Source organism: Mytilus californianus, unplaced genomic scaffold, assembly GCF_021869535.1.
Source record: "Mytilus californianus isolate M0D057914Y unplaced genomic scaffold, xbMytCali1.0.p SCAF_3, whole genome shotgun sequence".
Classification (NCBI taxonomy): Eukaryota; Metazoa; Mollusca; class Bivalvia; order Mytilida; family Mytilidae; genus Mytilus; species Mytilus californianus.
Window position 1 is genome coordinate 45,245,302 of NW_026262679.1, and position 18,175 is coordinate 45,263,476.

At 32.3% G+C, this 18,175-nt stretch overlaps 1 protein-coding gene across 2 annotated transcripts in view; it reads left to right on the forward strand.

The window, feature by feature from the left end:
- Positions 1-8,025: 8,025 nt before the first annotated feature.
- LOC127734668 (prominin-1-A-like) overlaps positions 8,026-18,175 on the forward strand; it is a 29,916-nt gene continuing 19,766 nt past the window's right edge. The window contains exons 1-7 of one of the 2 annotated variants that reach the window (XM_052244662.1): positions 8,026-8,309; positions 11,006-11,061; positions 12,538-12,669; positions 14,298-14,371; positions 14,984-15,104; positions 16,789-16,855; positions 17,106-17,189. In XM_052244662.1, coding sequence (XP_052100622.1) covers positions 8,066-8,309; positions 11,006-11,061; positions 12,538-12,669; positions 14,298-14,371; positions 14,984-15,104; positions 16,789-16,855; positions 17,106-17,189 — 778 coding nt within the window. In that variant the 5' untranslated portion in view covers positions 8,026-8,065. The remainder of the gene's footprint in view (positions 8,310-11,005; positions 11,062-12,537; positions 12,670-14,297; positions 14,372-14,983; positions 15,105-16,788; positions 16,856-17,105; positions 17,190-18,175) is intronic. The other variant, XM_052244663.1, reaches the window with a different exon arrangement.

Here is an 18,175-nt window from a genome sequence, read left to right on the forward strand (position 1 = left end):
AAAAAAAAGTATTGTCTAATGATATCTGCTTTATTCTTCCGCCAATTGCATTCACGTGTGATTTCATGAAAGAATCACATCTTATTTTACAGTTTGTTTTTAAGAAAAATAATACATGTAACAGATAGATAATACAAGTGTACAAAAGCAAGGAGAATGGCAGGTCTTCAAATGCAGATAGAGATTCTTAAGGAAGAAGTTCAACAGCTAAGCCACGAAGTTGGTGTGCCCAGGGGTAAATTATCGGAGTCTATAGAAGTGTAAGTTGAAAAAAAAGTAGGGTGGAAAACGCTGTCAATTACTAGAGTATAAAATATTTAGAAAATTTATTATTTGAATGTACTTGTACAGTTTTCAATCTGACTAAAATTAGATCTTCCACTTACACGAGCGACAAACAAATCAAACAGAACAAAGTGGAATATCTGATTTTAATAAATTTGTTGCAGTTTGTTAAGTTTTGTCTTATTCTTGTACGCTATTCATATGATATTTGAAGATCATTTTTTAAAAACTACATTTTGGAACATTGTTTACTTTTCCTTTATTTCATAACTCACAGGAAAAACCTGTATTATAGTTGGAATGATTGATACGATTGCTCGTGCATGATATTGCTGAAATCAAATTTCCAGCCATGCGTGAGTGACTGGAACGTGTCTTATATTCTGCTCACAGACAAACGATATGTTAATTCGACAACAAACCGAACAAGTGAGATATATATTTTGTGTTAATTCGTGAAAATGTTTAGCGCACGAGATGAGGAAAGTTGCGCCAGAGGGAACTTTTAATCAAACAGGACGATTTAAACTAAAAAGTAGTGCAACTAATTTTCTTACTACTCCTTCATTACAGAATCAGAAGCTATATCAAAGAAAATGAAGAAGATGACCCTTTCCTTCAACCTAATAAAGATAATCCTTTAGCAGAAAAGGGAGCATGTATCATTTTGTAGGTAAGAACAGATGCAATACCTATACTACTTTCACTTTTCTTTTATGTAAAAAAAAACACACACACACACACAAACCACTATTGAATGTTTATTTCACAAGAGACAAATAACATTCTTTATTGTTTAGTTCACATATAATCCATATTTTGTTTTGCATGTTTGAAAATAAATAACAATATAATAGTATAAATTACAGTTCCCCTAACCATGAGGACAGACTTTCACTGATATGTATCGTATAAATTAAGTGCCAGTCTTTGTAAGAATCAGGCAATTTTGAAAAAAATCAAAACATGGCCGAAAAAAACCCACCGACCTAACCATCCTATTTTGAAGTAACCCTCATCCTGAGTTAGAAATGGTAGGTCTTTCGTTTCTGCGTGTCTGGTAATTCGAGAAATCTCTAGATAAATTTTGGTTAGGATGATAGCAAATTACGGAGTTAGCTCCCCTTAATTTTTCATTTCTAGTGCATTTCAACCAAATTATATCTTGAATTACCAGAACAGGACAAGGAAACGAATGTTATATTCATGCACCATTATACATTTTGAACAAAAATTTATGTCAACCTGAGTGGGTTTTTGTTTGTCATGTTTTCACCACTGCCTGATTCTTAGGCAGATTGGCACTTAACACAATTTTTCAAGTTCAACAACATTTTCAGAAGAGAATATATAATTAAATTTAATAATGTTAGCATTTTTTTTTACAATAATGTGGTCAACATTTTTGTCTTTCTATGTTTAAACAGTTGCATGATATAATTTAGTGAAATTCATAACTACAAACAACGATGATTTCCACATCTAAATTTACACAAACCTTATAAAAAATTAAAAGGAAAAATCGATAAATACTTTTCAAAATTTTTAATCAGTCTTGTAAACTCTATAACATATATCTTTCGAGGATTGATGTTAATCTGCAAACCAGTCTTGTCGAAATTGGTCTTTTAGCTTTTGTTCAATACTAATTTTATCCATTTTTTGCTGAAATAATCTTGGCAATGCCATACATTTGACATTCCACATTCCTCAAATATTTTCTTAATAAATAACATCCATTTATTTCCAATACCATAATTGTTATAATTAATGTATTATAGTTTATAAAGTATACAGGATAATTTATCTTCATTTGTGTTATCAAGAAGGCGACACCAAAAGTTAATCATTCGTAGTTTAGCGACACCAAAAGTTAATCATTCGTAGTTTAGCATATAAAGAAATAGGGTATCTCCCAAGTTCTCCATAAATCATAAAATTTGGAGTCGAGTTTTTAAGTTTTAAAATGTGCTTACAGAATTTCAAATGCACTCGCTCTAGTATATCAAATACACAGAACATTATACATTCATGTGGAGTATATGAAAATGTCTAAAATTTATAAGACAACGTAACATCGGAGCCAGACTAAAAGACAAAGACCAACTCATGTTTGTAACAAAAAGAACATGTAATTTAAAACAACAGACAATGTTGAATTAGCAAAACCATTGCTGTTTTTCCCGTGTTGTTGCTTTATGAATTATATTAAGGGGTTAAAGCGAAATTGGCGCATACGGTCATCTTTCTGAAAATTAAAACTATGTAGGACAATATGAATTCCCATAAATCAGAAGAAAAAAAATTAAATGGTTTTTGCGTTTGAGCACTACGTTTTGGTATTACATGATAAATTACAGTGTTTTATTCGTGTCAATCCGTTTGAGTAATCATGTCCTGAAAGCTTTCTCAACATTTTTATCTAGAGTTTGTTTCATCCTTATTTGATATATTAGTATCCTCTGTATCTGCTTTTCTCTCTTTTACAGATAAGACATTTATACTCTGTGGTATGATAACAAGTTGAATAGTGACACATGAAGAGAAAACACATAAGCCAAAAAGTTTTACTAGTTGATAAATATAAATTAAGAATTTTAGTTTCTGTGCTTTTTGTGTATGTACTCACAATACATAAATGTAGGATAAAACAGGCATAATTAAACATTAAGACGTTCTGTTTCAATTATACCATTCCTGATGTTTTGTTTGTATTTCTTCTTTTCAATTTAATTTGGGTAGATTACACCAGAGGTCCTTCTATGCCATACAACTTTTTCCTTTGCTCATGTTTATCTGTGTATATAAACACGGCCATATTTGTCAATAGTTTACGATGAACAGAATTTGGATTTATCAACAAAAAGTGAAGTGATGATTCATGTTTGGACTTGACATTTAAAGGAAAATTTAAAGCAAAATTCCGTAAGGCTTTCTTTTAATCCTGTAACAGCCTTTGAAAAAAAATCTGCTTAATTTAGACAAAGAGACCGCATAATGAGAACGGAAGGAATGCTTTTACTTATTGCGGTGCCGGGCTTGTATATGCGTAAATACTTTGCATTCTCAATTTACAGGTATATAATGGAAGTACGTATATTTTGTGCGTTCGATGAATATTTCTGAATTAATCTACGTGAGAGGTTATTAAAACCAAAATGTTGCAGCAGCCAAAGATTAAAAATACCTATGGAAAAGTATACATTTGTGACCTAAAAGGGCCTGAAAAAAATACCACAAAACATCAAACGCCTGCATACATTATTGAAAGACTATATATATCTATATTTAGAATAGAGAATGGAAACGGGGAATGTGTCAAAGAGACTACAACCCGACTAAAGAGCAGAAAAGAGCCCAATGCCACTAATGGATCTTTAACTCAACGAAAAAATACCACACCCGGAAGCGGGGTTTAGCTGGCCCCTAAACAATAGCGTATACTTGTTCAGCGAAATGGACGCCACACAAAATTCCGAAACATGCAAATGAACCAAACTTTAAAAAATCAAACAAGACTAACATAGGCTAGAGGTTCCTGACTTGGAACAGGCGCAAAAATGCGGCGTGGTTGAACATGTTTTGTTAGATCTCAACCCTTCCACTATACCTCTATCAAATGTGGAATAAACAAACACACAGTGAAACTAAGCAAAATGACAATGATCAACATTATTTAATAAAGGACTACAAGCAGTAATTGGCATGCCAGTTCCAAACATCAATTAAACTGATCGAAAGATTATATCTTCATGTTTAACTTCCAATTAAACTTTGGTTTGATTAAGGATGTCTTAATTTCGAGCCATCTTTAGGCATGCATAATTTGGTGACATGTTCGTAAATCCGCCAAAATGTGATTAAAACCTTAAAGTACATATATAAATCTATGATGACGTGGATTTATATAAAGATTGAAGGAATTAAAGAAAACACTCTTCAAAGATACCAGGCTTATTATTGTGTACCTCATACGCGCGTTTCGTCTACTTAAGACTCATCAGTGACGCCCGAATCAAAAACGTTTAAAGACCAATTCAAGAAAATGAACCTTGTGTGAAATAAATTCAGGATAAATTGGCCCTCAAACATCGTCACTCTAAGCTTTTAAATTGGTTTTAGGAAACTAGTTTTTATGGCCCAGCAACAAAGTTGTCGGGGCCATCAAGTTTTACCCTTGTCCGTCATTCCGTCATTCCGTCATTCCGCAACAAACCATTATACACGATTTTTTTCTAAACGCCTTCAGATATTGGGCTGATTTTTGGTATGTGAGTTAAACATAATGAGTTACAGATCAAGTTTAAGTTTCGTTCCGCTCTGCTAATTATGCCGAAATTACGGGCTTTGGACTTTGATAAATTGTTGAAAATCGCAGTTATACGGACTTTTTTTCTAAACGCCTTCATATATTGGGCTGAATTTTTGGTATGTGAGTTAACGATAATGAGTTACAGATCAAGTTTAAGTTTCGTTCCGCTCTGCTAATTTTGCCGAAATTACGGGCTTTGGACTTTGATAAATTGTTAAAAATCACAGTTATACGGATTTTTTTTTCTAAACGCCTTCATATATTGGGCTGAATTTTTGCATGTGAGTTAACCTTGATGAGTTACAGATCAAGTTTAAGTTTCGTTCTGCTCGGCTAATTTTTGCCGAAATTACGGGCTTTGGACTTTGATAAATTGTTGAAAATCACAGTTATACGGATTTTTTTTTCTATACGCCTTCAGATATTAGGCTGATTTTTTGGTATGTGAGTTAACCATAATGAGTTACAGATCAAGTTTAAGTTTCGTTCCGCTCGGCTAATTTTTGCCGAAATTACGGGCTCTGGACTTTGATAAATTGTTGAAAATCACAGTTATACGGGGTTTTTTTTCGAAACGCCTTCAGATATTGAGCGGATTTTTGGTATGTGAGTTAACCATGATGTGTTACAGATCGAGTTTTAGTTTCGTTCCGCTCTGCTGATTTTTGCCGAAATTACAGGTTTTGGACTTTGAAAATTGTTGAAAATCACTGTTATAAGGACTTTTTTTCTATACGCCGTCAGATTTTGCGCTGATTTTTTATATGTGAGTCTACCTTGATGAGTATGTTTCGTTCCGCTATGCTGATTTTCATGTCGTTTCAACACATCTTGTTAGATCTGCAGTACATCCACTTCCTGTTTGCTGATAGTTTGAAATTTAACTACTCATTGATCAAGGAAATTTTTCATCAACTTAAACTAGTATTGGTCTTGAGAGCTGGATACTATCCATACATGTTTGTGTCCACATGTGTTGTTGAAATTGCAGATTTTTCAACTTTTTGAGACGGGGCCATTCGTGTCGTTCCAACCCATCTAGTTTCTAAGAAGATCTTCATCACATATAAGAAATACCCTTTATTAAAAAGCATATACCTTCATGATTAAAATATTTGTTGGTTACCAGGTACTTTTGTGGACAGATAGTGTCCAGTTTAGTTGAAAACTGTTCCACGTGTTTGCTTATTCACTACGAAACAAAAACAAAAATATGGGTGTTGGGTACGTTTGTAAACTTGAAGGGAAATTTTGAAACCTGCAGTGCCCTTTTTTCTTTGGTAAACAGTTGTATTGTGTGATAGGTTTTTCTTTTCTGAATCCCCCCCCAAAAAAATTATTGTTAAGTATGTATTACGAAAATAACACTTAAAAGAGTCATAATTTAGCTATAGAATGTGGACGTTACTATACAATTTCAAGATTTAACAGACTCTGTAGTTTTTGTAAGGATGACATTGAGGATGAGTTACATTTGGTAAATAAAGATTAATAGTATCTATGTCAACCAGAAGTGAACTTTGAAAACATCATATACCTGTTTTGTTTGAAAATTGTACCAATTGATGGTATATATATATATATATACCTTACTGAATCCCAAATTATAAAGTTGCTAGGTTCTGTTCTGAAGAAAAAAGGTACTTCCAGTTTGACAGAGATGACGTTGATCGTTTAGGTCAACCCTTGGTTACCTTCTCATAGATTCCAAGCAATAATCACTTGCGATATTTCTGGAATATTCGTGATCGATAGGGATTTCTCTAAGGGAGGAAAGTTACGGTGACCTTGACTATTTAACTTTATCAAGGTCATAGGCTAAGGACTACAATGGCGAAAAATCTTAGCCACAACGATTTAACATTTACGACTTTTCCAAAATCTTCGATGAGGATTATCATGTATTTAGATCTGCATAGTATATTTTTAAATACTTTGAAAAAAGTCAACTTTCACTTTGAAAAGAGTTTCACCCTCCGTTGCATGACATGATGGTCGTTTTTCTCTAGGAGTTTTTAAAGCCGACTTTTTAAATTTTAAAAGCCGACTTTTTTCTATCAATAAATTGTGATCGCTAATAACTTTTAGTACATGTACTACTTTTTAAAAAGTTTTACAATTTGAGTAATTTTCCATTTCTAAAATTTGCCTCAAAATTTTGAAAAGATACAATTTATTATAAGTGATATAGCGATAAATTTAACATATAATATTGAAACAGAAATGTTGTATTTAATTCACATTTTAACTTGATTAACATTTTATCGATTTCGTTATTATTTTGTTGTATTCGATATGATAACTTTAAATCCGCTTCGTTTTGAATATGTCATTAATTATCAATAACAGTTAAGATTTAGATGAGACTTGAAATAATCCATAAGGGCCTGGAGGGCGGGAACATCATTTCTTCATTCTTTAACTTTTAGACCATTTTTCTCTATTTTTAATTTTTTGTCTATTTATTCTCTATCTGAGACATAATCGTATTATTTTAATAGTCTCAGTTCTCTTTTTTTCCCCTCTTTATTCTGTACTTTTTCCCCCATCATTCTCTATGCTGTAAACCCCATCCAGACCCTCATCCATGGATTGTGAAATCTTGAACTTATTCATATTAATATCATGTCATAACTATGGTTTGATTAAAAAAAAAACGTATCGTATATAAATATTTGATTGTGAGTTGTATTGAAAGTATCGGAATAACCGAAGTCGTGGTGACACTTCCGACGACAAAAGAGTCAAAATTTTACAACGATTTGGTGTCTATTTTAAAAGAATATTTTAAGACCCCCGAAGTTTAAAAAGGTAATTACAACAAAAGTATCTAGTTTTTTTTTCAAGTTTAACATGTTCATATTTATTATTGTAGAAATTTTAAAATAAATTGTGTTTGTGTGTACTGACATATGTAATTTTGACCGTTGTAGCCCTCAAGATTGGGTAATAATATGTCTCTTTCTAAATAGTTTTAGCATATGACCTTATACGGAACCTAATTGGTTCGAACTTTAAAAAAATAAAAAAGATTCAAATAATAATGGATTAATTTCAGAATTTAAAAGAAGTCTAAGTACAGTAAATTCTGAACTTCTATTTGCACCTCTGTTTACAAATGTACTCCCCAAGCTCTGTTCTCACTATAGTTCTAGTAAAATTGAAAGTACCGCAATAGGGAAAGTTTATGTTGGTCAGTATGGAGACAACACTTACTTATGAGCTTACATTAAATAATAGGTCATTAGTGTTGACCCAAACTTTAAATGTAATACAATGTTATTAAGAATATTGATACCTGATGTAATCCGATTGAGAATAATCTCTTACAAACTTTACATAGGCAAATTATATACTAACTTGAACACAAGTGTTTTTATTCAGTATATCTAACGGATTTCTTTTACTATTGAAGTTCCTTTTTTATCAAGAAAATATGAATTGAATGATAGAAGGATATACGCAGTTATGCGAGTTTTCAATTTTGTAATAGTTTTCTGTTGGATTTGTACTATCAGAACAGTTGGATCTGGAACAATAACGGATACTTACGGAAATGTAGCATACGGTAACGGTACGGTATCCTGGGCGGACCCACCGTCGGGGATGTCGTACAAGACGGTAAATGGTTATGATCCAGGAACACTGTCCATGTTATACGACGTTGTACGGGGATTTGTGAACACTGTTCAGTCACAACCATTTCCATTCAGTAAGTTTTAACTAACATTTGTACAAAGAACCTATAACTATTTGATTTAAAAACACGTAATATTTTATCGTTATTCAGAGAAGACGCCATGAAATAATATGAAAGTTTACATGTACAGTACTAAACCTAAAACTATAACCATAACTAGCAAGGATTACTGGTGTATGTAAATAGAGATATCTACTCCCATCCTACAGAAAGACCAATGTTGTGGGGGTTTGGGTTTGGCTGTACGGGATGTATGAATACATAATCACGTCATCCTCGAATGAGAATGTCGAATCCGATGCCCCATGTTTGAACAGAGGTTTGGTCTCTGCAAGTTTGAAAAATATTGCTATTACTCTTGAAGGGGTAGATGGGCAGTGGCGGATCCAGAACTTTTTATAAGGGGGACCCACTGACTGCCATAAGAGGGGGCCCGCTACAGTCATGCTTCAGTGATTCCCTATATAATCAACCAAATTTTTCCCACAAAAGGGGGTTCCGAGCCCCCCAGGGCATCCCCCTGGATCCGCCTTTAATGGGATCCTGATGGAAAGCAAAAGATAACTAGAAAAAGAATCCTTAATTTTTTCCACTCACTTATCAAAATCAGAAAGTTTAGCTACACATTGCTGATAACGACAAGTGTGATAACATTTTGTCAATTTTTACAATTTTTTATAAAAATATATCCAAAATGAACTAATATGATCTAATATGTATCAGTGCGACATCACATAGACATAATTTGTTCTCTACTTTGCATTAAACAAACATTTATAACTTTTTAGCCAAAATGCAAAATTTCAAAAATATTTGCATTGTCTGTTTTGCGGGAGGATGTTCGCATTTAGTCGGAATTGAGAGCTTTCAATCCGATAGCAGACACTGTCTGCACGTTTTTAATAACCTGGCAACTCATTTTTAGTTTATGGATGACCTCACAATTACAAAAATTCTCCCACTTCTCTACAGACGTCTCCATTTAGAAGCACCCATCATTCCAGTCGACCACTTTGAGATACTCACTTAATATTTATCTAATTTGTGTTGTCCGAAGAATTCTATGAACTATTTGCCATTGGACGTTAATTCATTAACCAGCAAGTAAGCTAGCTATCTTCAACTGTTGATTAGTTTTCAAATTTTTATGATTTTATCTATTTGAGTTTGTCTCTATTGTTTTCCTTTTTGGTTATACTGGATGTTTTTAAAAGAAAGATGCAAGGACGTGTAATATCAGGCACTTGTAAGATAGCTTCCCTTTGAGAAATTGAACACAATAAATCTTCAAAGAGGTTCTGTCTTTCCATAATTAGTTCACCCCTGTCATCCAGTAGCAAAGTAGCATCCGGGTTTTATATATATCTTACTCCCCAATTAAAATAAATAAATAATTTGTTCTGCTGAAACGACGCCACTGACGGAAAATTCTCAGCCATGGCTGATTTTGCACATCTGATTTCTACTGAACTGATTCAGACTGGAAACCAGTAAAATAAAATCTTCATTTTGATAAAGGAAGATGTGGTTTAAACGTGAATGATAAAGAGATCCAACAGAAAAAAAACTTGAATAGGCTTTCAGCGAAGGGCAGTTCAAAATCATATGAACGAATCTCTAGCTCTTATGATACATGGCATGGCACTTATCTTGAAAATAGGCTAATACGGCCAACAAAGAAATCTCCTATTTAAATCAAAGTACGGAAGTACTGAACATCGGATGACCGCAAGTTCTTGTGGATGGTCAAAAGCACTTGTCTCAGAAAAAATCACATCTCTATACCTGAACCTGAGATTAATGTACAGAGATATATTTTTTTCTGAGACAAGTTCGTGCGTGGATGATGAATAAATGACAAGAAATTCAACCTCACCGTAATAACTATTATATTGTAGTGATACAAATCAGTATACACTGGTTTGTTTTTATATATTATATTAATATAAAAGTTACTTGTATATATAATTTTCATCCATTTGTACATCATTCTGTTCTACTATTCTAATAAAAGTGCAGTGCAAGTGCATGGTGGACACTCTTCTGTAAAAATTCGATTTTTTAAAAGATCGGATATGAGTAGTTACCGGTCCTTGCGGGGATTGCCGCAAAACGTTCTTGAGATATTCTTCCGCATGCGTTAACACAATTTTTCGGTACGTGTGCATAGATATTATCAATGATTTTTTACTTATACATATATATCTAACGACAAAACATTTTCATATTATTAATTTATATTCTGAACAAAAATATTTTTATCAGTATTCATTGAAGAGATGTATTTATAACAAACGATATGGAATGATAGTTTTGCACTCCTTAATGTCTGCGTATTTATCATGTTTATAGATCGGTTACAAACCCAAAACGAAAGTTACGTAATGGACATCTAGGGGATAGCAATACATCGGAATGCCCTCACGGTCATCGCGATGTAAAAAGTGAAAGTCAAGAAGTGTAAAAAAATTGATTAAAACAGAGACAATGACGAGAAATAAAATACTTTTCGTTACTTCGAATGAACAGCAGACATTATACACAATTTCTTTCAATGATAAACTGAATATTTATGTCATATGATTCTCATGAAAGTTCTTATATCAAAGTTATCATTGTTCAATAAGTCACTGTATAAAACAGTTCAAACTTATGAGATTTTTTCTGCATATTTACACTGTTGAAATTCTCACTATTTTAAATTGTAGATATAATAAACGATGTCCTAAATGGAAATTTTGATATAAGTACTCGCTATATGGAAGTAAGTATTTCCCTAAAATATCTTGAACGAAGAAAAACACACATTATTACTCTCTTTAGTTTATTATAAGGACTTGTTAACAGAATGAATCAAGCAATAAGGAGGTATACTTCGTGAAGAATATTTAAGAATGTATAAGGACAAGGAAAACAAATATTTTGGATAGATGAATTCAACAAATGTTTAAATTCATAATTTGCTTCTTATATTAGAGTCTTGTGCATAATTGTGTCTCCAATATCCTAAAAGTTCATCAATAAACTTCTTTAAATACTTCTAAGTATTCCAAGTATACGATCAATTTGTGTCGAATACAAATACATAGAAATAGCTTACTGAAATATCATGCTTGTAGTATAAATATGTAGATGTGGTATGATTACAAATAACGCAACTATCCACCAGAAACCAAAGGACCAGAATGTTAGCAATTATATATATAACCGTACTGCCCTCAACAATGAGAAAAACCCTAACCGGATAGTAAGCTATCTAGGCACCAGCGTGACAAAATATAAACAATTCAAACTCCTAAAGTATTTACCGAAATACAATTGTGGCAGACAACAATCAAAGACAACAACTGAATAACAGGAATCTGGCGGTTTTCTTTAAAGGGTTTTGAATTTGCCAATAAATATAATTTCTAAATCTGGAACCAGCTTATATACTACCTAGCAAAAACGATCAACACATGGTTAGCTAGGGTCAGGATAGTGTGACAGAAGTAAACATCGGAAGCCACCACTCAAAAACCTGATGCATTAAATATCGGATCAGCAATATATGTATTGATATTTTGTAAAACTCCTAGGATATCAAGTTGTCTATATATTCGACCGAGTTTCTCCGATTGAGGAGTCGCATGGGTGTTCGTTTGCATTTTCAGGATATATATAAATACGCAGCTCTCTATAAATTCAAAAGTCTTTGCAACAAATGATTGAAGAGTCTGTAGTGTAAGTGGTATGTTACAAAACAAACTTTCTGCCTTGATCTACATATAAAAATAAGAAGATGTGGTATAATTGTTAATGAGACAACTCTCCACCAGAGACCAAATGACATTATAATGAAATATGTAGACAGCTCTCTCACAAACAAAAAACCTTCACTGTAGAATATAAGGGCATACGCTACAGGCACGGGGACTGTTCCCACTGACAGTCCAAACAGACCTTCGTTTACTCCGGTTGAACTACTTAAAAGAACGAATATGTTAGTTGTATCGTTTTTTAATTCGTCCTGAATTTGCATGGAATATTTTCTACTAGACGTTGAGAGAAAAACTATAAATCAGTTGATCCTGATGTACAAGTACATTGATGAAAACAAAAACTGTAAAGCCACATTAAAGTGTCTTAAAGTCTGATATTTAGAATATCAGACGAAGATCAAGTTTTTGAACAATTTCGTTCAAAGAATCACATTTTGTGGAAAGAATCACAACTTTAAAATCTTTTTCATTAATTTAAGCTAATAGACGTAGTTACGGGGTTTGCTGTATGTTTCGTCATTGGACTGTTGTTTGTCATCTTTTTCCCATTATGTGGTTGCTGTTTCTGCTGCTGTCGATGTTGTGGAAATTGTGGAGGAGATCTTAAATACGTAAGTTTCAAAATATATCTTACACTCTTACAAAATTATAAATACTTAATATATATATAAATACCAAAAAAACTAATCGGATGTTTAGTAGTTGGTTGTTGGTCCTCGAACTCTGTTTTTATCATTAAATGTCAAGTGAATTAATGATGTACGTCACAAACTCACTTATTCAAGAACATATTCACAGCAGTTACAGCCTTCATAGATTTACTATACATTGTTTAACTTTCTGTTTTTTAATAATTAAATTAGACCCTTAATATTTAATTTTGTTTAACACGAATTTATTTTTTTCTTATAAAAAAATTCAAAACATTTCAATATGACTAAATATGGTTTGTTCTTTACATAAGTATATTCCGTCTTGTAGTTAAACATTCAATTTGTGTGTCTAAGACATCATTGCATACTCTTTGTTGTAGCGTACACTTTTAAAAATAATCAAACTTGTTTTAGCTCTGTACTTCCTTTGTCTATAATAAGAATGCAAGAAGATGTATAGTCACGTTTCAAAATAAAAATAGCCATTATTACTAATAACAATAGCCCTTTTAAATAACATTTACCATAGTTAAAAATTCCAACATAAAGGTATATTTAAATATTTCTATGTATTAATAAATATTTAAGATTAAAGTTGTCTGTTTATTAAAGGGATTAGCATTTTAAAAACTATCCAATCAAACATGCATCGGACAAATTTATAAGACTTTATTGACTATCTTGTTTTCTAAAGAATATATCAATGTTAAAATTCAACATGTTAAAGATCACCCGATTTAATACTTTTACTATAGTCGGACGGGTCATCACAATACGTTTTGAACTTCCAGTGTATTTGATCACAATTCTCAAGTTTCAAAATTGGGGTAGATTATTCTTATAGTATATCTCAATAAACAAAAGAAAAAAAGGTAGTTTTTACATCAGATGACCGTGAGGGCATTCCGGTGTATTGTTGCCACAGAGATTTCTACTCACGTGACTTTCGTTTTTGACTGGTAACCGATCGTATAAATACGCGGACATTATCGAGTGCAAAATAACATTCCTTATCGCTTGTAGTTTTATCAATAAATATTCATGAAAATAATTTTAAAGAACATAGATAAATGATATGAAAATATTTTTTCGTGAGAAATATATATATCAATAACAAAAATCAAGAATAACGAAAAATTGTGTAAACGCATGCGGAAGAATTTCTCATGAACGTTTTGCAACAAACGCGGGAAAATATGAATGCCTACTCAAATACAATTTGTTAGAAAAACGAACTGCGCTATCATTAGAATAGTAGAATAGACAGATATACAAATGGATGCAAATTATATTTAACTATTATACAAATATTAATATAATATATAACAACAAACCAGAGTATACTGATAACAAATGATTGTATCACTACAATATGATAATTATTACGGTGAGGTTGAATTCCCTGTCATTTATTCAACATCCACACAGGAACTTGTCTCAGAAAAAATATATCTATGTACCTTAACCTAACTTTCAGGTATAGAGATGTGATTTTTTTTTCTGAGACAAATGCTTGTGACCATCCACCAGAACTTGCGGTCATCCGATGTTCAGTACTTCAGTACTTTGATTATATATTTACTCAGGAAGAAGACCCTAATGAAGACTGTAAGAGAATGGGGTTTGCACAAGCATTGTTTATAATGTCACTTCTCTTGGCGTAAGTAAAGAAGATCATATTAATACATTGCTTTATCCAGTAAAAATAAAATTAATGAAATAAAACTGTTCGTACCGACCGTATATAATATTTATGAAATGAAAAAAAAAAACATCCAGAAAAACGTTTCAGAACAGAAAAACTCTTAAGGAATCCTTTAAGATGAAACTTTGGAAACAAATAAATTATTAATTTGATGTGATATTTATGAATATGTGTAAAAGGATATATGGGTAGACGTAATTGACAACAAACTTTAACAAACGCATAAACCAAGATGTAAACATACCATATTCAACAACAATAAATTGGTTTCTGTACAAATTTCAAATTCAAGATGTCAAATTTTGAATCGCCAATATGAGTTAAGAATTCTACAAAGTGATATAGAACGAAGCAGTACTTGAACCATACATGACAAATTATTATGCCATGAGAACATATGCCATTTCTCAAAATAGGATGTAGCAATATTATTTTTCATTTCATATTTGCAAAATCAATACACATACTAGTATTTCTTAACATTGCTGTATCTCCCATGATCGTACCAATTACTAGTATTCTAGTTGTGATTATTTCTTTGCTCATAATACAGTTCAATACTTTCAGGACGTCATCAGCTTGTGTGTACATAACCAATGACAACTTTACCGTAGCCATTAAATATGCAGATACCTCTATTGCTGACAACTTAGACGACGTCAACACATATATTAACAATACTATCATGGTAATGTTTTCTTCTATTTTTGTATGATCTAATTTTGGATGTAACATGACTTCCGATTGGCTGAAAGTTATTTTGTCTATCAGCTCTTAGACATAATTTTGTCATGTGACCATGACGTCATCAACGTTTTTTCATGATTTACTCCTTAAAATAGTGAACTTAGAATTAAATTATACGGAATACCTGTAATATGTTTTCTGTTGATATGAAATAACCTAAAAAAAATGTAGTGCACACTTTAAAATAAAACGCTTCGCGGGTTTTTCAGTGTGCATCACATTTTTTATGTTATTTCGAATAGACAGAAACATATTACAGTCATTCCTTAAGTAAATATATATTAACACTATTTATATTATAATGGATATTTCATTTGCATATCAGAGTTGGTGATCACAGCGCTGTTAGTAATGTCTTCTTCGGTTCTGTGATGTTAATGCGTTAAGGTAATCACTTTTCATTCTAATGTTCCTTGATATGATTAGGTTGTTCTCTCTTCTCTATAAAGTTTGCTCAAATGCAGATACCACTGTAATTATGATATTGTCCTCAAATATAATAAAGATGACAAAATTACATTTATCTATCTTGATTCATATTTTAAAGTAACAAACACTCTGGTATAATCTTTATTTGGTCTAAAGATATAAGGTGCGTTCAAGTCTCACAATATGATATAAATTCTTCTTTTTAATTTATATCTTTTATCACTATAATTGCACATATCTTGAGGATTGTATTTTCCCCTATTTGTGTAGCATCGTCATTCCCAGGCTATCCGATACCTATTAAGTTTGCTGATTGGTTATTTTCTTTAGCCTCTTTTAAATGTCTGAAAAGTAAAATAAATTACATTATGTTTGTAAGTATGCTTCTCAATAATTATAATGATAATTATTTGAACTAGTATTGTGAAAATAATTGTGAATTTTCGGATCTCGTTTCATATAATTGTATGACTTTCAAGATTATATATACGTCACAAAAATACATCACTGTTTGTGGTGTCCTGTGCTGTCGTTAATGGAAGATGTTTGTTGTTATTCTACAGTTTACATGTTGTAATGTACTATTATATTATTTATTTTTGCGTTTCTCTGTGCTGAGTGTTCTTGCGTTTGTTTGGACTGTATTCCTGACAAGTAGTGTTGTCATTTTAGCGATATTTTTTCTAACATTGCCATAAAAGCGGGAGGTTTGACTAGCCATAAAACCAGGTGTCAACCCACCATTTTTTCTTAAAATGTCTTGTTCCAAGTCAGGAATATGGCAGTTGTTATCAAATAGTCCGTTTCTATGTATGTTGGCGTTTGTTTTTGTTGCACTTCAGTGTTTCTGTTGTTCTGTCGTTTCCCTCTTATAGTTGATGTGTTTCCCTCGGTTTTAGTTTGTAACCTGGATTTGTTTTCTTTATATCCTTTGAACAGCGTTATACTACTGTTGCCTTTATCTCAAGCAACCTAAGTTACGATACTAACACATGATTTGTTAGAAATACAGTTCTATCAAATTGTCTTGCTACATGTTGGTGTAAACATATATGTTATCTAAATTGGTGTTATTCTGTGTTTTGTTAAAAACAAATGTCTATTCCAATATATTTATGTATTTACCCGTAAATATCCGCTTCCAACATAATGTTACAAGAGATAATGACATTGTCTTTTTATATTTATATATTTAGCAATTCCAATATGTGGCAGTTGGCATGTACAATATTGTAAGCGATTCCATAACAGCAGATATCAATGGTACGTACATATATACCCATAGACCTGAAATATCTATAACTTAAAAGTGAAAATGTTTCTAATAACTTAAAGTTTAAAATGAACCGGTACTTCGTGTACGAATGTAATCGAGCAACACACCAATCAACGCGTAAGTAGTTTGGGTGGAAATGTGATTATAGGTCATTACTACTCGCATATATAAAGAAGAGTTTAAACTGTCAAGTACATTACGTGCAGATAAGTAACATGATACATTTTGTTTTTGCAGGTATTGGTAAAGTAATGTCGGATGCAGTTCAAGCAAATTTAAACATAACCCCAGTCATAACGGCCGTGATGGATCTGGATACATGTGAGTTGCCTAAGCAAAAGTTAACAAAATCTAAGAATGATTAAATTAAATATGTCTTAAAAGTAAATTTTCATGATCCTTTGTGCGAAGGTTTCAAGATGAAGAAGTTAATAAACCTATTACACATAGCTTATTGTGAATCTCATTTCTGGGGACACTGATACTGTTTTGCATTCTACTATGTTTCTAGCATTTATTTTGGTGTGCTGCCACTTGATCTATGCTTATAAATTATTGTATATATAAAAAGAAGATGTGGTATGATTGCAAATGAGACAACTCTCCAAAATAGACCAAATGACACAGAAATTAACAACTATAGGTCATCGTACGGCCTTCAGCAATGAGCAAAGCCCATACCGCATAGACAGCTATAAAAGGTCCAGAAATGACAAATGTAAAACAATTCAAACGAGAAAACTTCCAATCTAATTTATGTACAAAATAATGAACGAAAAACAAATATGTAACCCATTTTGGCTTCATAATTAAAGTTTACTCAACCATCTTCTATGACTCCTGGACTTATAGGCATACATTAACTTTTCTTTAATTTCTTTGGTTACTTACAAAAATGTTCTTACATTTGTACTATTTCATCTAGTTAAATCGCACGATCAACCTCTACCACCTCGATGGTCTCATGGTAGCGTGCTTGCCTTGAGTGCTCTGGAGGTCATGGGTTCGACTCCTGGCAAGGTCAAACCAAAGACATGGACATTTGCATAAGCTGCTTCTCTGCTTTGGACGCGGCATTTGAAAATAAGAGCAAAGATTGGTCGACTCGGAGTCAGAGTAAGGTTCAGGTGGGGTGACCGCATATTTTAACTTGTGAACTAGTAAGGAACAAAAACTCGACTATGCGTGTCTAGTTTAAAGAAGATTTCAAATATATATCACTTTAACATGTTCTCATCCTGATTTGCATGTAATATTTGCAACTGGACGATAAAAACCATTCATCATCAGCATCATCATCATCACCA